General features: G+C 46.8%; 1 protein-coding gene across 1 annotated transcript; it reads left to right on the top strand.

The window, feature by feature from the left end:
• The first annotated feature begins 1,825 nt into the window (after positions 1–1,825).
• On the top strand, positions 1,826–18,900 carry LOC116937413 (uncharacterized). The gene is made up of 3 exons (XM_076061061.1): positions 1,826–2,599; positions 9,097–9,906; positions 16,836–18,900. The coding sequence occupies exons 1-3, from the start codon at positions 1,994–1,996 to the stop codon at positions 17,508–17,510; spliced, it is 2,091 nt and encodes a 696-aa protein (XP_075917176.1). The 5' UTR covers positions 1,826–1,993; the 3' UTR covers positions 17,511–18,900.
• Positions 18,901–23,997: the final 5,097 nt, after the last annotated feature.

The following is a 23,997-nucleotide window of genomic DNA, read 5'->3' as shown; positions in this document are numbered from 1 at the left end:
CAGAACACACACATGCAGCTGAAGTCGGATCTGTTCATCCCCAGCGTTTGTGGGGGCTCATGCCCCCCCCCCACTCCCCATTACGTGGGGGCTGATCTCCCTCTCACCACGAGCGGGGGGGGCGCCACGTCTAATGGGTGGGGGCTGATGCCCCCCCACCCACCCACTCGCGTGTGTCTCACCGTTAACACCGCGGTGCACACACAGACACTAGTGACACTCGTGTGTGTCTCACCGTTAACACTGCGGTGCATACACAGACACTAGTGACACTCGTGTGTCTCACCGTTGGTGCACACACAGACACTAGTGACACTAACGTGTGTCTCACCGTTAACACCACGGTGCAGACACAGACACTAGTGACACTCGTGCGTGTCTCACCGTTAACACTGCGGTGCACACACAGACACTAGTGACACTCGTGTGTGTCTCACCGTTAACACTGCGGTGCATACACAGACACTAGTGACACTCCCGTGTGTCTCACCGTTAACACTGCGGTGCACACACAGACACTAGTGACACTCGCGTGTGTCTCACCGTTAACACTGCGGTGCACTCACAGACACTAGTGACACTCGCGTGTGTCTCACCGTTAACACCGCGGTGCACACACAGACACTAGTGATACTAGCGTGTGTCTCACCGTTAACACTGCGGTGCACGCACAGACACTAGTGACACTCGTGCGTGTGTCTCACCGTTAACACCGTTGGTGCACGCACAGACACGCGCCGGAGCGGGCAACCGTTGGTATTTTAATATGCGCGTGCGACACACCCACACTGATTTATAGTCACCAACACACCGTCGTACCCCAATCGCTGTCCCACCGCTCTTCACACGCACACATGCACCACGCGTCACAACGTCAGTCTGTGCTCAGATTTATTTCCGAATAGGGACCCCCGTTTATGGCCCCCTCCAGCCCCACCCTTCGGACAGCGCCTAACCTCCTGTCACCTGGCCATCGCAGAGTGCGTCTATCCCGCAAGCTCGAGCTGACTGAATTGGCCCCCCTTCCCGTACCCACTCACCTCTTCAGCTGCCCATGGGGGCTGGGGAAGATGCTCGCCTCGGACACTTTTTCTGGCCGATCGTTTCCAGCTCCACCCCACATGCGTCGCACGGACGCTGAGGACGGCTGGTCTCCTTCGCCGCTCCAGATGAACTCTGATACATTCCGCCCCTCCGGCCTCCTTACATCTCCAAAGTCCCCCTTAACCCCCGGGTCACATGACGTCATCCTTGCGCATCCAATCGAATCCTCTTTTCGGACGTTTTGAGCGCTCTGGCCGTTGGGGGGGGGGGGGTCGCGTCATCCCCCCCCTTCCCATTGTCTCTGTGCCTGCGTTCCTCGCCGTTGACTCATCGATAATCCCCTCGCTCCCTCCAACTTAAGTCAACTCTTATCTGCCTAGGGGCTTTTCCCTCCCACCCCACTGTTTACCTTGCCGCTGGATGCTGGCCTTGAGGTTCCACCCCCCCGTGTTGTGTATGCTTCATCAACACCCTTTGCTATGTCAGCTGAATTTAGCTTTTATAAATATTCCTTTTGTAGCCAGACAGCCGAAATTGTGTGCACCGAGTTTTGGGTGAACATTCATTTTGAAGATACGAGGGCTTCCAGGCATGTTTATAACTATTTGTCCTCTCATTGTGTGCCACAACAGCCCGTGTGATGAATTTTTGAAACTTTTTCACTATATAATGAATAAGTAAAGACGTGCAAGTGATATATGACTGTGTATATTTGCATTCCTCTGTGCCTCGATACTGACGTGTAGATGGTGTGGATATTCTTTTTTCTGTCTGCAGCTGATGTTGGTCTGATGGAGCAAAGGCAGTCAGCACAGCAGCTTGGTACAACAAGCCAACAATGCGAAAAGCGTGCATACAGCACGGATCGGACTGGAAATTTTACACAGCACCAGAGAACTCGCACAGGCGAGAAACCCTTCAGGTGCACTGTGTGTGACAAGGCATTTGCATGGCCATCAGTTTTGAGACCCACCAGAGAACACACACGGGAGAGAAACCCTTCAAGTGCACTGTGTGTGGGAAGGCATTTTCACAGTCATCTGCTCTTAAAATACACCAGAGAACACACACAGGAGAGAAACCCTTCAAGTGCAGTGTGTGTGTGAATGCATTTTCAGATTTGTCTAATCTTAAAACACACCAGAGAACACACACCGGAGAGAAACCCTTCAGGTGCACTCTGTGCGGGAAGGCGTTTGCACAGTTACCAAATCTTCAAGCACACCAGAAAACACACACGGGAGAGAAACCCTTCAAGTGCACTGTTTGTGGGAAGACATTTTCAGATTCATCTACTCTTAAAACACACCAGAGAACACACACGGGAGAGAAACCCTTCAAGTGCAGTGTGTGTGGAAAGGCATTTTCAGATTCATCTACTCTTAAAAAACACCAGAGAACACACACGGGAGAGAAAGCCTTCAGGTGCAGTGTGTGTGGAAAGGCATTTTCACAGTCATCTGCTCTTAAAACACACCAGAGAACACACACGGGAGAGAAACCCTTCAAGTGCAGTGTTTGCGGGAAGGCATGTGCACATTCATCAAATCTTCAAGTACACCAGAGAACACAGAAGCATCAGAAGATCCACAAGGAGTGGAGTCTGAAATCAGCTTGTGAAAGTCAAAGTGCCGCAATGAGCCCATCCCTCATGAAACAAGAACCGGAAGAAAATCCCAGCTTGGACACTTTTAAAGTTATCAAGGTGAAATATGAAGAGGTGATGATGAAGAGGGAAGAAGTGATGAGCGAAGAAGTGAAGGTAAAATGTGAAGATGAAGATTCAACTCCAAAATGGGACCTTTACATTGTGAAGCAGGAGGAGAATTCTGACTGAGGCAGAGTGAGGCAACTCCCAGCAGTTTGTGGAAGTGGAGGTGTGGGTGGACTCTCCGAGACAATACAAAGTCAAGTGGAAACCTGGTAGATGTGTAAGCCAGAGACGATGTCGCTACAATAGATGCACCTTTGTCACAGGCCTTTAATGAAAAGAATGCGAAGTTGAACACTCAGGTCCTAGGTTCAACCTGCAGAGTAAGAGCGGCCAGTCTTTGTGGACCTGTGGGTTGGGTTGATCTCTAACCAGGAGCGAGAACCAATAAGCTCCCCAGCATTCACTATTTTATCAATTGCATTTATATGGTGCCTGCTTAATCGCCCCTACGTGACTTTACCGAAAGAACCAAGGAGTATGGATCCCTGCAGTCACAAACTTCAAATCAAGATTACCTCAGCAACTCGGAGTTTTGTATCCCGTTTCAGACACTCGAAGAGCATCCCCAAGTAGCAGCTGCCCCTGTGTGGTACAAGGTGGTGGCCCTGCACCGGCCTGCATGTGAACAAGATCCTGTCAGTAGCGGGTGTTGGTTGATTTGGCATCTTAGTTGTGGAGTTTGTAGGTAATTTTTCTATTTAAAGCTTTCGTGAATGCAGGGATTCTTCGTCTTGGTTCTTTCGGTAAAGTCACGTAAAAGGGAAATAATAAGATAATAAAAATTAAACATAAAATAAAATTCTCACGACGTTCGCAAGAAGCCGAAACGTCGTGAGAATTTTATTTGATTATTTTATTATCTTATTATTTCCCTTCTACGTGACTTTGTAGGTAATGTTTAGAATGTTATCAATTTTGACCGAGATGCCAGCATGCAAATGGCAATAGTACGTTGTACATACACTGTTAAGCAGACGGCGCATATATTTTTAAAATAGCTTTTTGTTAATACGATGTAACCTGATGCAGTCTATTTCACTGCAGTAATTGAATTTTGTTAAAATGCCTGTCAATAATTTAGAATGAATACTTGTCTGATTGTGCGTGTGCATGTAACATTTTGTCTGAGGGTCAAATCTAGATTAAGTGATGTTAGGACAAAGTGTGTGTGGGTGTTTGGAAGTAACCTGTACAGAGAACTCAGGTGAGACCCGTTGTTCTTGTGATACAGGTCAAAGGGTACTTTTGTGTTTCACGAAGCGTCGGCCTCTGGAGAAACTCATTGTCTTTGAAATAGGGAGCATGCTCGGATCATTCATCAGTTACAAGGCATACCACTTAAAAGTTACACTATATGAGGAGGTACATTCTCTACAACACGAATTGTAGTTTTGTCTTACGTGTTGACGTAGATTTTGTCTAACTGGGACTAGAAATTCACCTTGCTCATTCACGTCCGGATGTTCGTACCTATCGGTTGAAGCAAACCCCACTGCTGTTGTTGAGACGCTGTGCACCAATAATAGTCCATCACATTGACGGCCTTCAGGCCAGGAAAGTCACAACATTTGCACACGAAGGACGCATTCACGCAAGTACCCCATGCTCCGTTTTGAAGTTTTAAAATGAAACATCTTTGAATTGTGTTGTGTTTTGAATTGGATGATTTTATTTCTTCATTAAAAGCTTGTATCAATTTACATCTGGAAGACTTCACTGAAAAGGACATTTCGTGTGAATTTTCTCTCGTCATTAAGTAGATGGCCTTGCCGGGGGTTCGGCCACAAACAGTGTACAAACAGTGTAAACACACACAGTGTGCACACACACAGTGTACACACAATGTACACACAGTGCACACAGTGTACACACAGTATACACAGTGTACACACACACTGTACACACAGTATACACACAGTGTACACATACAATGTACACACACATTGTACACACACAGTGTACACACACAGTTTATACACAGTGTACACACAATGTACACACACAGTGTGCACACAGTGTACACAGTGTACACACAGTGTACACACACAGGGTACACACACAGTGTATGTACACACAGAGTGTACAAACACAGTGACACAGTGTACACACACAGTGTACACAACAACAACCGCCATTCGCCACTAAGTGGCGGTGACGTCACCACGACACTTGTGCCAAGCTATGTGCACCCTGAGGCCACGTGAAGTGTCGAACGCCCGCTGGCAGGAGGTCACGGGGCAGACCCAGGTGCCACGGGTCGACTGACTGAGATCACTGGCTGATGCACCACCTGTGCCCCCTACTGTGCCAACCTGCTGTGCTTTAGCCACCCGGCGCTCCGCTCGTTCTGAGCGTCGCTCCTCCGCCCTCCATTGTTGTTGGAGGGCGAATACCTCCAACTGCCCAGTAGCATCCTTCACGAGCCTCCTCCACAGAAGCCGATCTTGACACCGCTGGTACCAGTCATCGGCAAGTCCACTCAGCTCCACGTCCTCCTGTACCACATCACTCCATCTCTTCTCTAGCCCGTGCCGCGCCCGCTTAGCCCCCTCGATCCGGCCGAACAAAAGCTGTTTCGGCATGCGGTGGCTGGGCATGTGGGCTACATGAACCAGCCATCGCAGCCTTGCCCACCGGAGGAGCTCACCGATGGGACCTTGCCCAGATCTTTCAAGGATTTGTGAGCTCCTCACACAATCCAGTCTGGTTAAACCCAGGATGGATCGTAGGCAGGCCAGCCTAAATGTTTCTAACCGGCGAAGATGTTCCATTAAGAGGGTCCACGTTTCGCAAGCGTAGAGAAGGGAGGGAATGACCGTGGCCAAGAAGACCTGAAGCTTAGTGCGGAGCGACAGACCAGGTAGCTTCCACACAGCGTTACGCAACCGATGAAAAGATATTGCCACTCGACTGATTCGGAGTGAGACCTCTGCTGTTAAACTGGAGCCAGTGTACACACACACAGTTACACACAGTGACACAACAACAACCGCCATTCGCCACTAAGTGGCGGTGACGTCACTACAACGCTTGTGCCAGGCACAGTGACACACAAAGACAAAGATCCCCGTATAGCCTTAACAGACTGTAGGGGCAAGTGCTGTTAGCGAGCACCTATGAAGGCCGGAACGGTACACGAGGGGGTGGGTGGCCAGCACCACGCCCGACCGCCTTTGTCTCCCTAGTGGCGATATTTACACACCGCACCAGGTACTCAGTGACACAGCGACACACAGTGACACACAGTGTATACACACACACGGTGTATGCACAATAATGTCCACGTTGTTGCTGAGCTCACACACCAAAGGGAGGGAGCAATGGAAAATTAATCTAAATTAACTTAAACTGCAACTCTGTGACGTCACCACTCTGCAGTACCTCATCGGCGTGAAACGCCAGGGGGAGGTGTACCTCGCTAGTGACGTCATGTCACCAAGGTATTCACCCCTCCCCCGTCCACCGCGCTCTTGAGCGTGACGTCCCCTCCGCATGGGTCACTGCCGATATCGTTCCAGTGGCAATCCTTATTTGGGCACAGTTACGCCCAGTGACTGGTGGCTCATTAACATAATGTGTCCGTTAAAGCCGTCGCGAGTTTATTGCGACGGGTTCAGCGCCCACGCCCCCATCCCTCGACGTGGGGCCGGTTTCATTAACATAATTTATTCATATTCTTAGTTTTTTCGGTAAAGTCACGTTGAAGAGAAACAACAAAATAATTAAATATATAAAACAATTAAAAAATTTCTCACGACGTTTCGACCATAACTCAAACGGTCATCTTCAGGTGTGTTGGTTTGCATAAATTTATTTTTAAACGGCGCATTAATTTATTTATTTAAAAAACGTTAGCGTCACGCGCAGCGATTTGGCAGTTTGCCCAGGACTAGTCCATCTATATTTTTTGAAAAGAGGAGGGGGGAGACGAAATTTTTTTATAATGTATGCTGTCTGAAAGCCACTGTAAGCGTGAACAATCAATTAAGAACTGAAATGGTTTATCAAATCTTTCCAATGATTGTTAAGACAGAATCCATCTTCTCGGTTGAAATTGTCTCTGTGCTTGTATATGTGGATAGCCTCATGAACGAATCTCTCATGGAAGCCAGATGGCTTACAAAGAACCTCCGTCTTGGAAAAGTCAATGGCATGTGAGCCTACTGAATTAGAACAATGATCTGCTACGGCCGAGGTGTTGGTCCTACCGTGTTTAAGGTCTGCTTTATGTTCACGAATGCGGTCCGAGACATGGCGTTTGGTTTCTCCAATGTAACTACTACCACAGAGGCAACTTAGTTTGTAGACACCAGGGTATTGTATGTCCGGAATCACATCTTTTACAGACGGAACCAGATCACGGATTTTATGTAATGTGTTGAAACGGACCTGGATCTTGTGTTTATTCAAGATTTTGGAGATCTTTTTTTAAAATAAATTTATGCAAACCAACACACCTGAAGATGACCGTTTGAGTTATGGTCGAAACGTCGTGAGAATTTTTTATTGTTTTATATATTTTTTATTATTTTGTTGTTTCTCTTCAACGTGACTTTACCGAAAAAACTAAGAATATGAATTACTGCAGTCACGAAAGCTTTAAATCAAAATATAATTTATTCAGTTAGAGAGCCGCTCGTGGGAGGGAAGTGACGTCATACTACTTCCTGCTGTCGCGAGGCAACAGGAAGCTGCCGTGTGCGCGCTTGCATTGAAATCCGAGGTGAGAAATTCTCATCGTTGTGGTGGTGGTGGTTGTGGTGGTGGTTGTTGTTGTTGTTTACCAAGGTAGAGCCTCGCTCTCTCTCGTAGGGATGTCAGTTGAGTAGCAGCGAGCATGGGAATCGATGTCCAGGTTGGAACTTTACAGCGCGGGGCCTAGCCACGCGGGGCCTTGTCTCCTGCCCTCGCCTGATTGCGTTCACTTTAATTATCTCGCTTAAGTTTAATTTGTCTTCACCCGGCTCGCCACTTTGTAACTTTGTTTTATTGCAAATATTCACGCAGTTTTTATTTTCTTTTGTTACCAGGCCAAGCCCGCTTGAGCTGCTATACCGCTCTTGTTATCAGAAGCGACCTGCCCACAACAACACAAGGTGGGGCTTTGTCAACGTGTGTGAATGTTTTGACTTAAAACTTTGGTGACTGCAGGAATTAATATTCTTGGTTCTTTCGGTAAAGTCACGTAGATAGAAAATTAAATAAAAATAACAATAAAATAAATGAATAATTCCAAATAAAGCAAAACAACTCACGTCGTTTTGATCGCAACACAAGTGGTCTTTATTTAATGTAATTGTATTATCAATTATTGTTATTTTCTATCTACGTAACTTTACCGAAATCAACAAGAATACGTGTGTCAATGTCTATCGGTCAAAGATGCTATACGGAGTGACGCAAACTCCAAATATACAGCAGGCGTCAGGGTCGGGATCGAACCCACGACTTCCTGTATACCAGGTGAGGTAGTTAACATCTCACCACGGAGAGAGACACGCAAACTCCAGTTAGCCTCGGATATGTTCGTTGATCCTCAATTAATTACTTGGTGGAGTGAGGAAGCATTCATGCCATGCAGATGAAGGTGGCCAGGCGTGATTCTAGACACGCCACCGCCTGTTTACCCAGTGACAGTGTACAGTTTGTGTTTGCAGTAACGTCTATTAACTCTGTTGAACACGGAGGTTATATCATAACAATAGTTTATTTTTGTTTTCCTCTGGAACTCTTTATAAGAATGGAAACAGGAGGTGAACACAGCACACACATGCAGCTGAAGTTAGAACTGTTCATCCCAGCATTCAAGGACATCTGAGCCTGGATTCACACCTCTAAGTTGCGATTGAACATTAATTTATGAATTTCTGCCTAACACAAATAGTATTGTTTTCAACACCCTTTGCTATGTCAGCTGAATTTAGCTCTCATAAATATTCCTTTTGTAGCCAGACCGCCGAAATTGTGTGCTTGGAGTTTTGGGTTAACATTCATTTTGAAGATACGAGGGCTTCCAGGCATATTTATAACCATTTGCCCTCTCATTGTGTGCCATAACAGCCCTGTGATGAATTTGGGAAACGTTTTTACTACATCATGAATATATGAATATAGACGTGTAAGTCACATGTGACTATATATGCATTCCTCTGTGCCTCGATACTGACGTGTAGATGGTGTGGATATTATTTTTTTCTGTCTGCAGCTGACGCTTCCTCTGACGCTTCCTCCGCAGAATTGGTCTGATGGAGCAAATGCGCTCAGCACAGCTCGGTAGGACAAGGCTCCAATGCGACCGGTGTGCATACAGCACGGATCGTACTGGAGATTTCACACAGCACGAGAGAACTCACACAGGAGAGAAACCCTTCAAGTGCAGTGTGTGTGGGAAGGCATTTGCACGTGCATCTGCTCTTGTAGAACACCAGAGAACTCACACGGGAGAGAAACCCTTCAAGTGCTGTGTGTGTGGGAAGGCATTTGCACGTTCATCTGCTCTTGTAGAACACCAGAGAACTCACACGGGAGAGAAACCCTTCAAGTGCAGTGTGTGCGTGAAGGCGTTTGCACGTTCATCTCTTCTTGTAGAACACCAGAGAACACACACGGGAGAGAAACCCTTCAAGTGCAGTGTGTGTGGGAAGGCGTTTGCACATTCATCTGCTCTTGTAATACACCAGAGAACACACACGGGAGAGAAACCCTTCAAGTGCACTGTGTGTGGGAAGGCATTTGCATATTCATCTGCTTTTGTAATACACCAGAGAACACACACGGAAGAGAAACCCTTCAAGTGCAGTGTGTGCGTGAAGGCGTTTGCACGTTCATCTCTTCTTGTAGAACACCAGAGAACACACACGGGAGAGAAACCCTTCAAGTGCAGTGTGTGTGGGAAGGCGTTTGCACATTCATCTGCTCTTCTAATACACCAGAGAACACACACGGGAGAGAAACCCTTCAAGTGCACTGTGTGTGGGAAGGCGTTTGCATATTCATCTGCTTTTGTAATACACCAGAGAACACACACGGGAGAGAAACCCTTCAAGTGCAGTGTGTGCGTGAAGGCGTTTGCACATTCATCTCTTCTTGTAGAACACCAGAGAACTCACACAGGAGAGAAATCCTTCAAGTGCAGTGTGTGTGGGAAGGCGTTTGCAGATTCATCATATCTTCAAATACACCAGAGAACACACGGGAGAGAAACCCTTCAGGTGCACTCCGTGCGGGATAGCGTTTGCACAGCAACAACATCTTCAAGTGCACCAGAAAACACAAAAGCATCAGAAGGTCCACAAGGAGTGGAGTCTGAAATCAGCTTGTGAAAGTCAAAGTGCCGCAATAAGCCCATCCCTCATGAAACACGAACCGGAAGAAAATCCCAGCTTGGACACTTTTAAAGGTATCGAGGTGAAATATGAAGAGGTGATGGTGAAGAGGGAAGAAGTGATGGTGAAGAGCGAAGAAGTGAAGGTGAAATGTGAAGAAGTGATGGTGAAGAGCGAAGAAGTGAAGGTGAAATATGAAGAAGTGATGGTGAAGAGGGAAGAAGTGAAGGTGAAATGTGAAGATGAAGATTCAACTCCAAAATGGGACCTTCACATCGATGGAGGCAACGTGAAGCATGAGAATTCTGACTGTGAGGCAGAGCGAGGCAACTCCCAGCAGTTTGTGGAAGTGGAGGTGTGGGTGGACTTCCTCCGAGACAATCCAAAGTCAAGTGGAGACCCGGTAGATGTGTAAGCCAGAGACGATGTCGCTACAATAGATGCACCTTTGTCACAGGCCTTTAATGACAAGAATGTGAAGTTGAACACTCATTTCCTAGGTTCAACCTGCAGAGTAAGAGCGGCCAGTCTTTGTGGACCTGTGGGTTGGGTCAATCTCTGACCAGGAGCGAGAGCCAAGCAGCTCCCAAGCATTCACGATGTTCTCATGATAATTGCTTTTACGCTTTGCTCGCTTAACCGCCTCAGCAACTCGGAGTTTCGTGTCTCGTCTGAAACGCTCGAAGAGCATCCCCAAGTAGCAGCTGCCCCTGTGTGGCACAAGGTGGTGGCCCTGCACCAGCCTGCATGTGGACAAGAGCCTGTCAGTAGGAGGCGATGATTGATGCGTCCTCTCAGTTGTGTAGTTTGTAGGCAATCTTGATTCGAAGCTTTCGTGACTGCAGGAATCCACATTTTTGAGTTATTTCGGTAAAGTCACCACGTGGGTAGAAACATAACTGACCACGGCGTTTAGATCACAACACAAGCAATCGTCATCAGGTGGGACAACCACAGCAAGAGAAACTGCTGAAGTAGTAGGCGCCTACTCCAGTAGTTTCTTATTGCTGCTGTGCTTGTCCCACCTGATGACGATTGCTTGTGTTGCCATCGAAACGCCGTGATTTATTATTTGTAGCGTAATGTTTAAAATTTGCTACATTTTGACCCAGACGCCAGCATGCAATGGCCTACTCGTTTTGAATGACGCAACAATAGTACGTTGTACATACACTGTTAAGCAGACGGTGCGTATTTGTAAAATAGCTTCTTGTTAATACGATGTAACGTGATGCAGTCAATTTCGCTGCAGTAATTCAATGTTGTTAATATGCCCGTCAATGATTTAGAATGAATACTTGTCTGATTGTGCGCGTGCATGTATCATTTTGCCTGAGGGTCAAACAATGAATAAGTGATGTTACGTCAAAGTGTGTGTGTGTGTTTGGAAGTAACCTGTACAGAGAACTCAGGTGAGACCCGTTGTTCTTGTGATACAGGTCAAAGGGTACTTTTGTGTTTCACGAAGCATCTGCCTCTGGAGCAACTCATGGTCTTTGAAATAGGGAGCACGCTCGGATCATTAATCAGTTACAAGGCATACCACTTGAAAGTTACACGTATAGGAGGAGGTACATTCTCTACAACACGAATTGTAGTTTTGTCTTACGTGTTGACGTAGATTTTGTCTAATTGGGACTAGAAATGCACCTTGCTAATTCTCGTCTGGATGTTCGTAACCATCGGTTGAAGCAAACCCCACTGCTGTTGTTGAGACGCTGTGCACCAATAAGGGTCCAACACATTGACGGCATTCAGGCCAGGAAAGTCACAACATTTAAACATTAAAAGCTTGTATCAATTTACATCTGGAAGACTTCATTGAAAAGGACATTTCGTGTGAATTTTCTCTCGTCATTAAGTAGATGGCCTTGCCGGGGGTTCGGTTCAATGCGGACACAAACAGTGTACACACACAGTGTACACACGCAGTTTATACACAGTGTACACACACACAGTGTATACACACAGTGTATACACAGTGTACACACACAGTGTAGACACAGTGTACACACACAAACAGTGTACACAGTGTACACACAAACAGTGTACACACACACAGTGTACACACACACAGTGTATACACATAGTTTACACACACTGTACACACACAGTGTACACACAGTGTATACACATAGTGTACACACACAGTGTACACACATAGTGTACACATACACAGTGTACACACACAGTGTACACACACTGACACACACAGTGACAGACGCACAGTGACACAGTGACACAACAACAATCGCCATTCGCAACTAAGTGGTGGTGACGTCACCACGACGCTTGTGCCAGGCACAGTGACACACACACAGTGACACACACAGTGACACAGTGACACACACAGTGACACACACAGTGACACACACAGCGACACACACAGCGACACACAGTGTACACACAATGCACACACACAGTGTACACACACACAGTGTACACACACAGTGTACACACAGTGTATACACATAGTGTACACACATACACAGTGTACACACACACACACAGTGTATACACAGTGTACACACACAGGGTATACACAGTGTACACACAGTGTACATACAGTGTATACACACAGTGTACACACACAGGGTACACACACAGTGTATATATACACACAGTGTACACACACGCAGTGGCACAGAGTTTATACACACAGTGTATACACACAGTGTACACATACACTGTACACACACAGTGTATACACACAGTGTACACACACACAGTGTACACACACACAGTGTACACACACAGGGTATACACAGTGTACACACACAGTGTACACACGGTGTACATACAGTGTATACACAGTGTACACACACAGGGTACACACAGTGTATACACACACAGTGTACACACACAGTGACATAGTGACACACACACAGTGACACACAGTGACGCACCCAGTGACACACAGTGACACACACAGCGACACACAGTGACACAGTGTATACACATAGTGTACACACACACAGTGTACACACACACACAGTGTATACACAATAATGTCCACGTTGTTGCTGAGCTCACACACACACAGTGTATACACAATAATGTCCACGTTGTTGCTGAGCTCACACACCCAAGGGAGGGAGCAATGGAAAATGAATCTAAATCAACTTAAACTCCAACTCTGTGACGTCCAAATTCTGCATTACCTCATCGGCGTGAAACGCCAGGGGGAGGTGTACCTCGCTAGTGACATCATGTCACCAACGTATTCACCCCTCCCCCGTCCACCGCGCTCTTGCACATGATGTCACCTCCGCTTGGGTCACTGCCGATATCGTTCCAGTGCCAATCCTTATTTGGGCAAAGCTACGCCCAGTGACTGGAGGCTCATTAACATAATGTGTATCGTTAAAGCCGTCGCGAGTTTATTGCGACGGGTTCAGCACCCACGACATTTGGGCGCAACATTAACATAATTTATTCATTGTATAATTTATTTATTTACGGAGCCGCTCATTGTGGGAGGATCGTGCCTCGTACCCCGGAAGTGACGTCACGTCACCTGCTGCTGCGTGACGTCACGAGATAACAGGCACTGAAATCTGAGGTGAAAAATTCTCATTGCGATTGTGGTTGTTGTGGTGGTGGTTGTAGTGGTTGTTGTTGTTTACCAAGGTAGCGCCTCGCTCTCTCGCGTAGGGATGTCAGTTGAGTAGCAGCGAGCATGGGAATCGATGTCCAGGTTGGAACTTTACAGCGCGGGGCCTAGCCACGCGGGGCCTTGCCTCCTGCCCTCGCCTGATTGCGTTCTCTTTAATTATCTCGCTTAAGTTTAATTTGTCTTCACCCGGCTCGCCACTTTGTAACTTTGTTTCATTGTAAATATTCACGCAGTTTTTATTTTCTTTTGTTAGCAGGCCAAGCCCGCTTGAGCTGCTATACCGCTCTTGTTATCAGAAGCGACCTGCCCACAACAACACAAGGTGAGGCTTTGTCAACGTGTGTGAATGTTTTGACTTAAAACTTTGGTGACTGCAGGGATTAATATTCTTGGTTCTTTCGGTAAAGTCACGTAGATAGAAAATAAAATAAAAATAATAGATAATAAATTAAATGAAAAATATATTTTTTTAAAATAAAGCAAAAACCACGTCGTTTCGATCGCAACACAAGTGGTCTTTATCTTATTAAATTTAATCTGTTATGTTTATTTTCTATCTACGTGACTTTACTGAAAGAACCAACAATACATGCGTCAATGTATCTATCGGTCAAAGACGCTAAGCGCGTGCCGCTGTTGACTCTGAATGTGTGGAGGGGAACACCTTCACCACGGGGAGAGAGAGACAGAGACACGGATAACCTCGGCTATGTTGATTGATTCTCGATTCATTGAGGGAGTGAGGAAGAATTAATGCTGAGCAGATGAAGGTGGCCAGGCATGGTTCTGGTCACACCACCACCTGTTTACTCATGGCAGTGTGTGACAGTGTCAAGTTTGTGTTTGCAGTAAAGTCTATTAACTCTATTGCACACGGAGGTTATATCAAAACAATAGTTTATTTTTGTTTTCCTCTGGAACTTTATACGAATGGAAACAGGAAGTTAACACAACACACACATGCAGCTGAAGTCGGATCTGTTCATCCCCAGCGTTTGTGGGGGCTGATGCCCCCCCCCACTCCCCATTACGTAGGGGCTGATCTCCCTCTCACCACGAGCGGGGGGGGGGCGCCACGTCTAATGGGTGGGGGCTGATGCCCCCCCCCACCCACCCACTCGTATGTGTCTCACCGTTAACACCGCGGTGCACACACAGACACTAGTGACACTCACGTGTGTCTCACCGTTAACACTGTGGTGCACGCACAGACACTAGTGATACTAGCATGTGTCTCACCGTTAACACTGCGGTGCACACACAGACACTAGTGACACTCGTGTGTGTCTCACCGTTAACACTGCGGTGCACACACAGACACTAGTGACACTAGCGTGTGTCTCACCGTTAACACCGTGGTGCACACACAGACACTAGTGACACTCGCGTGTGTCTCACCGTTAACATCGCGGTGCACACACAGACACTGGTGACACTCGCGTGTGTCTCACCGTTAACACCGTGGTGCACGCACAGACACTAGTGACACTAGCGTGTGTCTCACCGTTAACACCGTGGTGCACGCACAGACACTAGTGACACTAGCGTGTGTCTCACCGTTAACACCGTGGTGCACACACAGACACTAGTGACACTCGCGTGTGTCTCACCGTTAACACCGCGGTGCACACACAGACACTAGTGACACTCGCGTGTGTCTCACCGTTAACACCGCGGTGCACACACAGACACTAGTGACACTCGTGTGTCTCACCGTTAACACCGCGGTGCACGTACAGACACACGTGACACTCGTGTGTCTCACCGTTAACACTGCGGTGCACGCACAGACACGCACCGGCGCGAGCAACCGTTGGTATTTTAATATGCGCGCGCGACACACCCACACTGATTTATAGTCACCCACACACCGTTGTACGCCGACCGCTGTCCCACCGCTCTTCACACGCACACATGCACCACGCGTCACAACGTCAGTCTGTGCTCAGATTTATTTCCGAATAGGGGACCCCCGTTTATGGCCCCCTCCAGCCAGCACCCTTCGGACAGCGCCTAACCTCCTGTCACCTGGCAGTCGCAGAGTGCGTCTATCCCCCAAGCTCGAGCTGACTGAATTGGCCCCCCTTCCCGTACCCACTCACCTCTTCGGCTGCCCAATGGGGGCTGGGGAAGATGCTCGCCTCGGGGACTTTTTCTGTCCGATCGTTTCCAGCTCCACCTTGCATGCGGCGCACGGACGCTGAGGATGGCTGGTCTCCTCCGCCGCTCCAGAAGGACTCTGATTCAATCCGCCCCTCTGGCCCCCTTATGTCTCCAAAGCCCCCCTTAACCCCCGGGGCACATGACGTCATCCTGCGCATCCAATCGAATCCTCTTTGCAGCCGTTTTGAGCGCTCTGGCCGTTGGGGGGGTGGGGGGGGGTCGCGTCATCCCCCCCCCCTTCCCATTGTCTCTGTGCCTGCGTTCCTCGCCGTTGACTCATCGATAATCCCCTCGCTCCCTCCAACTTAAGTCAACTCTTCTCTGCCTAGGGGGTTTTCCCTCCCACCCCACTGTTTACCCTGCCGCTGGGTGCTGGCCTTGAGGTCCCACCCCCCCGTGTTATGCATGCTTCATCGACACCCTTTGCTATGTCAGCTGAATTTAGCTTTTATAAATATTCCTTTTGTAGCCAGACAGCCGAAATTGTGTGCTCGGAGTTTTGGGTGAACATTCATTTTGAAGATACGAGGGCTTCCAGGCATGTTTATAACCATTTTCCCTCTCATTGTGTGCCACAACAGCCCGTGTGATGAACTTTTGAAACTTTTTCACTATATCATGAATATATGAATAAGTAAAGACGTGTAAGTGATATGTGACTGTGTATATTTGCATTCCTCTGTGCCTCGATACTGACGTGTAGATGGTGTGGATATGCTTTTTTCTGTTTGCAGCTGATGCTGGTCTGATGGAGCAAAGGCAGTCAGCACAGCAGCTTGGTACAACAAGCGACCAGCGTGCATACAGCACGGATCGGACTGTAAATTTTACACAGCACCAGATAACTCGCACAGGAGAGAAACCCTTCAAGTGTAGTGTGTGTAACAAGGCATTTGCATGGCCATCAGTTCTTCAGAAACACCAGAGAACACACACAGGAGAGAAACCTTTCAAGTGCAGTATGTGTTTGAAGGCATTTTCATGCTCATCTGCTCTTGTAACACACCAGAGAACACACACAGGAGAGAAACCCTTCAAGTGCAGTGTGTGTGGGAAGGCATTTTCAGATTCGTCTAATCTTAAAACACACCAGAGAACACACACGGAAGAGAAACCCTTCAAGTGCAGTATGTGTGTGAAGGCATTTTCAAAGTTGGTTGCTCTTGTAACACACCAGAGAACACACACGGGAGAGAAACCCTTCAGGTGCACTCTGTGCGGGAAGGCGTTTGCACAGTCACCAAATCTTCAAGCACACCAGAGAACACACACGGGAGAGAAACCCTTCAAGTGCAGTGTGTGTGGGAAGGCATTTTCACGGTCATCTGCTCTTGTAACACACCAGAGAACACACACGGGAGAGAAACCCTTCAAGTGCACTGTGTGTGGGAAGGCATTTTCAGATTCATCTACTCTTAAAGCACACTGGAGAACACACACAGGAGAGAAGCCCTTCAAGTGCACTCTGTGTGAGAAGGCATTTGCACAGTCAGCAGTTCTTCAAAGACACCAGAGAACACACACGGGAGAGAAACCCTTCAGGTGCAGTGTGTGTGGGAAGGCATTTTCACGGTCATCTGCTCTTAAAACACACCAGAGAAGTCACACAGGCATCAGAAAATCCACAAGGAGCGGAGTCGCAGTCTGAAATCATCTTGTGAAAGTCAAAGTGCTGTGATCAGCCCATCCCTCATGAAACAAAAACCAGAATAAAATCCCAGCTTGGACACTTTTAAAGGTATCAAGGTGAAATATGAAGAGGTGATGGTGAAATGTGGTGAAGTGATAGTGAAGAGCGAAAATATGATGGTAAAATGTGAAGATGAAGATTCACCGCCAAAATGGTGACCTTCACATCGATGGAGGCAACGTGAAGCAGGAGGAGAATTCTGACTGTGAGGCAGAGCGAGGAAACTCCCAGCAGTTTGTGGAAGTGGAGGTGTGGCTGGACTTCTTCGACAATACAAAGTCAAATGGAGACCAGTTAGTCGATGTGTAAGCTTGAGACAATGAAGCTCCAATAGATTCACCTTTGTCAACTTGCAGAGTAAGAGCGGCCAGTATTTGTGGACCTGTGGCTTGGCTAGATCTCTAACCCGGAGCGAGAGTCAATAAGCTCCCAAGCATTCACTATGTTATAATATTTGCATTTATACGGTGCTTGCTTAATTGCCTCAGCAATTCGGAGTTTTGTATCATATCGCATCTCAAACACTCGAAGAGCATCCCCAAGTAGCAGCTGCCCCTGTGTGGCACAAGGTGGTGGCCCTGCACCAGCCTGCATGTGGACAAGAGCCTGTCAGTAGGGGGCGATGATTGATGTGTCATCTCAGTTGTGTAGTTTGTAGGTAATGTTTAGAATTTGCAAAATTTTGACTCAGACGCCAGCATGCAATGGCTTACTCGTTTTGAATGACACAATAGTTTGTTTACATACACTGTTAAGCAGATGGTGTATTTTTAAAAAAATAGCTTCTTGTTAATACGATGTAACGTGATGCAGTCAATTTCGCTGCAGTAATTCAATGTTAATATGCCCTTCAATAATTTAGAATACTTGTCTGATTGTGTGCTTACATGTAACGTTTTGTCTCTGAGGGTCAAACATTGAATAAGTGATGTTAGGACAAAGTGTGTGTGTTTGAAAGTAACCTGTACAGAGAACTCGGGTGAGACCCGTTGTTCTTGTGATACAGGTCAAAGGGTACTTTTGTGTTTCACGAAGCGTCTGCTTCTGGAGCAACTCATTATCTTTTAAATAGGGAGCACGCTCGGATCATTCATCAGTTACAAGGCATACCACTTGAAAGTTACACGAATTGTAGTTTTGTCTTATGTGTTGACGTAGATTTTGTCTAACTAGGACTAGAAATGCTCCTTGCTGATTCACGTCTGGATGTTCGTTACCTATCGGTTGAAGCAAACCCCACTGCTGTTGTTGAGACGCTGTGCACCATTTAATGGTCCAACACATTGATGGCCTTCAGGCCAGGAAAGTCACAACATTTGCACATGAAGGACGCATTCACGCAAGTACCCCATGCTCCGTTTTGAAGTTTTAAAATGAAACATCTTTGAATTGTGTTGTGTTTTGAATTAGATCATTTTATTTCTTCATTAAAAGCTTGTATCAATTTACACCTGGAAGACTTCATTGAAAAGGACATTTCGTGTGAATTTTCTCTCGTCATTAAGTAGATGGCCTTGCCGGGGGTTCGGACACACAGTGTACACACACACACAGTGTACACACAACAACAACCGCCATTCGCCACTAAGTGGCGGTGACGTCACCACGACGCTTGTGCCAGGCTATGTGCACCCTGAGGCCACGTGAAGTGTCGAACGCCCGCTGGCAGGAGGTCACGGGGCAGACCCAGGTGCCACGGGTCGACTGAGATGACTGGCTGATGCACCACCTGTGCCCCCTACTGTGCCAACCTGCTGTGCTTTAGCCACCCGGCGCTCCACTCGCTCTGAGCGTCGCTTCTCCGCCCTCCGTTGTTGTTGGAGGGCGACTGCCTCCAACTGCCCAGTAGCATCCTTCACGAGCCTCCTCCATAGAGGCCGATCTTGACACCGCTGGTACCAGTCATCGGCAAGTCCACTCAGCTCCACGTCCTCCTGTACCACATCACTCCATCTCTTCTCTAGCCCGGGCCGCGCCCGCTTAGCCCCCTCAATCCGGCCAAACAAAAGCTGTTTCGGCATGCGGTGGCTGGGCATGCGGGCTACATGACCCAGCCATCGCAGCCTTGCCTGCCGGAGGAGCTCACCGATGGGACCCTGCCCAGATCTTTCAAGGATTTGTGAGCTCCTCACACAATCCAGTCTGGTTAAACCCAGGATGGATCGTAGGCAGGCCAGCCTAAATGTTTATAACCGGCGAAGATGTTCCATTAGGGGGGTCCACGTTTCGCAAGCGTAGAGAAGGGAGGGAATGACCGTGGCCAAGAAGACCTGAAGCTTAGTGCGGAGCGACAGACCAGGTAGCTTCCACACAGCGTTACGCAACCGATGCAAAGATATTGCCGCTCGACTGATTCGGAGGGAGACCTCTGCTGTTAAACTGGAGCCAGTCATAAGCACACTGCCCAGGTATGGGAAACTCTCCACTCTCTCCACAACTGCCCCATCACCGATTGGGAGTTGTGGGGGTGGAGTGTCCGATGGTACAAAATACCCAGGCAGGTGCTTAGTTTTGGTGGGGCTGATGGTAAGGCCCCACCTCTTAGTGGCACGCTCCAGTCTCAGCAGCAGCGTCTCCAACTCCTCCTCTGTGTACACACACACAGTGTCACACACACAGTGTACACACACACAGTGACACACAGTGACACACAGTGACACACAGTGTATACACATAGTGTACATACACAGTGTACACACACAGTGTATACACACAGTGGCACACAGTGCACACACGCAGTGTATACACATAGTGTACATGCACACACAGTGTACACATACAGTGTACACACACACAATGTATACACATAGTGTACATACACACAGTGTACACACACAGTGTACACACAGTGTATACACAATAATGTCCACGTTGTTGTTGCTGAGCTCACACCCCAAGGGAGGGAGCAATGGAAAATGAATCTAAATCAACTTAAACTGGCTACCATGAGAGATTCGTTCATGAGGCCATTCACATATACAAGCACAGAGACAATTTCAACCGAGAAGATGGATTCTGGCTTAGTAACCATTGGAAAGATGTTTTAAACCATTTCCGTTCTTAATTAATTGTATTTTACGATGACCTTCAGACCGCAGCTCTTTCGCTGGCATTGACTCTTAATACCTCTCACACCACGGCTAATGGTATGGTTTACAACATGGAGTATAACAACGCCTCGCAGCTGTCTCTCTCCCCCTTCTCTGTTCCGACCATGGATGAACTCGTCCGTCTGAACAGGACCCGTAGCTATCCGTGTTGCTAAAGTTGAGGGTAAGAATCCACCCATTTTTCGCCATATAGCATTGTGATATATAACGACTTATTGTTGGTAGCTTAGCAGATTGGAGAATATAGAGTTTATTGATAACATTGAGGTAATTTATATTTTAGTATTTTTTATTGGTTCACTATATAGTATTCATTATATATTGTATTGTATACCCAGTTACTGTGAATAGCTCAGATGTGTAGGCCTTAACTTCAACATAGCCATTTCTGTGACCAGTCACAAGCTAATCACTCAGTTATTTCAATGCTAAATTCGCCTAGTTATTTCAATGCTAAATTCTCCTGTTTGATTTGTACTAGGTGCCTCGGTGAATGTATATGCTCTGACTTTAACATAGCTATTTCTGTGACCAGTTACAAGCTAATCACTCAGCTATTTCAATGCTAAATTCTATGCTAATTCCTTTGTCAAGGAGTGCCTCTGCGGATGTGTATACTTTAACTTAGCTATTTCAATGCTAAATTCTACGCTAATTCCTTTGTCAAGGGGTGCCTTTGCGGATGTGTTTGCTTTAACTTTAACATAGCCTTTTCTGTGACCAGTCACAACCTAATCACTCAGCCATTTCAATGCTAAATTATATGCTAATTCCTTTGTCATGGTGCTTTGTTTCTTCTCACACAGCTTAAAGGTCGTGATCTCAGCGTGGCTTTCTCGCTCCAGCGCTGTCCTCCAGACAGTCTCGTCCCCTTCACCTGATGAAGGCCGCTTGTGTTGTGGCCGAAACGTCGTGAGAATATTATTGTGTTATTTTATTTTATCAATTTATTATTTTATTCTCATTCTACGTGACTTTACCGTAAGAACCAAAGAAGATGAATCCTTGCAGTCACGAAAGCTTTAAATCGAAATTTCTGGATAGTGTCTGGAATTGCCACAATTGACTGTGACACCAACATGCAATGTGCGTTGTGAGTGACACAGTGGTTTGTTTGACATCCGCTGTTAAGCAGACTGTGCATGTTGTGGGGAACGTTACTGGGGTAGCCAGATATGCCTGTCGGATTTGAACCTTGAACCTCGGCAATAAATAGAGAATGCGCTACCATATTCCTGGTTCTTTCGGTAAAGTCACGTAGATAGAAAAATAAAAGATAGCAATAATAAATTATCATTTTAATAATAAAATAATAACAAATAAAAGTAATAAATTGAAAATAAATTGATGAAAAGATCCTATGGGTCGACTGACTGAGATGACTGTCCAATGCACCACCTCTGCCCCACACTACACACAGTGTACACACACACAGTGTACACACACACACAGTGTATACACACACACAGTGTACACACACACAGTGTACACACACACACAGTGTATACACACAGTGTATACACACACAGTTTACACACACACAGTGTACACACACACAGTGTATACACATTGTGTACACACACACAGTGTACACACACACAGTGTACACACACACACAGTGTATACACAATAATGTCCACGTTGTTGTAGCTGAGCCCACGCACCCAAGGGAGGGAGCAATGTAAAATGAATCTAAATCAACTTAAACTCCAATCCCGCTCTGTGACGTCACCACTCAGCATTACTTCATCGGCGTGAAACGCCAGGGGGAGGTGTACCTCGCTAGTGACGTCATGTCATCAAGGTATTCACCCCTCCCCCGCGCTCTTGAACATGACGTCACCTCCACTTGGGTCACTGCCGATATCGTTCCAGTGCCAATCCTTATTTGGGCAAAGCTACGCCCAGTGACTGGCTGCTCATTAACATAATGTGTTCGTTAAAGCTGTCGTGAGTTTTTAGCGACGGGTTCAGCACCTCACGACATATGGGACGGGTAACATTAACATAATTGATCCATTCTATAATTTATTTATTTACAGAGCAGCTCATTGTGGGAGGAGCGTGTCTCGTACCCCGGAAGTGACGTTACGTCACCTGCTGCTGCGTGACGTCACGAGGTAACAGGAAGCTATCGCTATCGCTTCCTGCACTGAAATCCGAGGTGAGAAATTCTCATTGCGATTGTGGTTGTTGTGGTGGTGGTTGTTGTTGTTTACCAAGGTAGAGCCTCGCTCTCTCTCGTAGGGATGTCAGTTGAGTAGCAGCGAGCATGGGAATCGATGTCCAGGTTGGAACTTTACAACACGGGGCCTAGCCACGCGGGGCCTTGCCTCCTGCCCTCGCCTGATTGCATTCACTTTAATTATCTCGCTTAAGTTTAATTTGTCTTCACCCGGCTCGCCACTTTGTAACTTTGTTTTATTGTCAATATTCACGCAGTTTTTATTTTTTTCACCAGGCCAAGCCCGCTTGAGCTGCTATACCGCTCTTGTTATCAGAAGCGACCTGCCCACAACAACACAAGGTGAGGCTTTGTCAACGTGTGTGAATGTTTTGACTTAAAACTTTGGTGACTGCAGGAATTAATATTCTTGGTTCTTTCGGTGAAGTCACATAGATAGAAAATAAAATAAAAATAACAGATTATAAATTAAATGAAAAATAAAAAAATTGAAAATAAAGCAAAAAACCCACGACGTTTCGATCGCAACACAAGTGGTCTTTATCTTATTGAATTTAATCTGTTATTTTTATTTTCTATCTACGTGACAGTACTGAAAGAACCAACAATACGTGTGTCAATGTATCTATCGGTCAAAGACGCTAAGCGCGTGCCGCTGTTGACTCTGAATGTGTGGAGGGGAACACCTTCATCACGGGGAGAGAGAGACAGAGACACGGATAGCCTCGGCTATGTTGATTGATCCTCGATTCATTACTTGGTGGAGTGAGGAAGAATTAATGCTGAGCAGATGAAGGTGGCCAGGCATGGTTCTGGTCACACCGCCACCTGTTTACTCATGGCAGTGTGTGACAGTGTCAAGTTTGTGTTTGAAGTAAAGTCTATTTACTCTGTTGAACACGGAGGTTATATCAAAACAATAGTTGATTTTTGTTTTCCTCTGGAACTCTTACTAAGAATGGAAACAGGATGTGAACACAGCACACACATGCAGCTGAAGTCGGAACTGTTCATCCCCAGCATTCAAGGACATATGAGCCTGGATTCACACCTGAGTTGCGATTGAACGTTAATTTATGCATTTCTGCACAACAGAAATAGTATTGTTTTCAACACCCTTTGCTATGTCAGCCGAATTTAGCTTTCATAA

The sequence above is a fragment of the Petromyzon marinus genome, unplaced genomic scaffold (assembly GCF_048934315.1).
Source record: "Petromyzon marinus isolate PM22_M1 ecotype Great Lakes invasive population unplaced genomic scaffold, UKy_Petmar_22M1.pri1.0 PM_G_Scaffold_27, whole genome shotgun sequence".
In the NCBI taxonomy this organism is placed as follows: Eukaryota; Metazoa; Chordata; class Hyperoartia; order Petromyzontiformes; family Petromyzontidae; genus Petromyzon; species Petromyzon marinus.
The sequence above is the reverse complement of the archived record's forward strand: the minus strand, read 5'-3'. Positions and strand labels throughout refer to the sequence as shown.

Coding starts and splice junctions, on each gene's coding strand:
- LOC116937413 (XM_076061061.1), top strand. CDS start 1,994: ATGGCCATCAGTTTTGAGACCCACCAGAGAACACACACGGGAGAGAAA. Junction 2,600..9,096: donor CACATTCATCAAATCTTCAA/GTACACCAGAGA, acceptor GATTTCACACAG/CACGAGAGAACTCACACAGG. Junction 9,907..16,835: donor AGTGCAGTGTGTGTGGGAAG/GCGTTTGCAGAT, acceptor ATGTGTTTGAAG/GCATTTTCATGCTCATCTGC.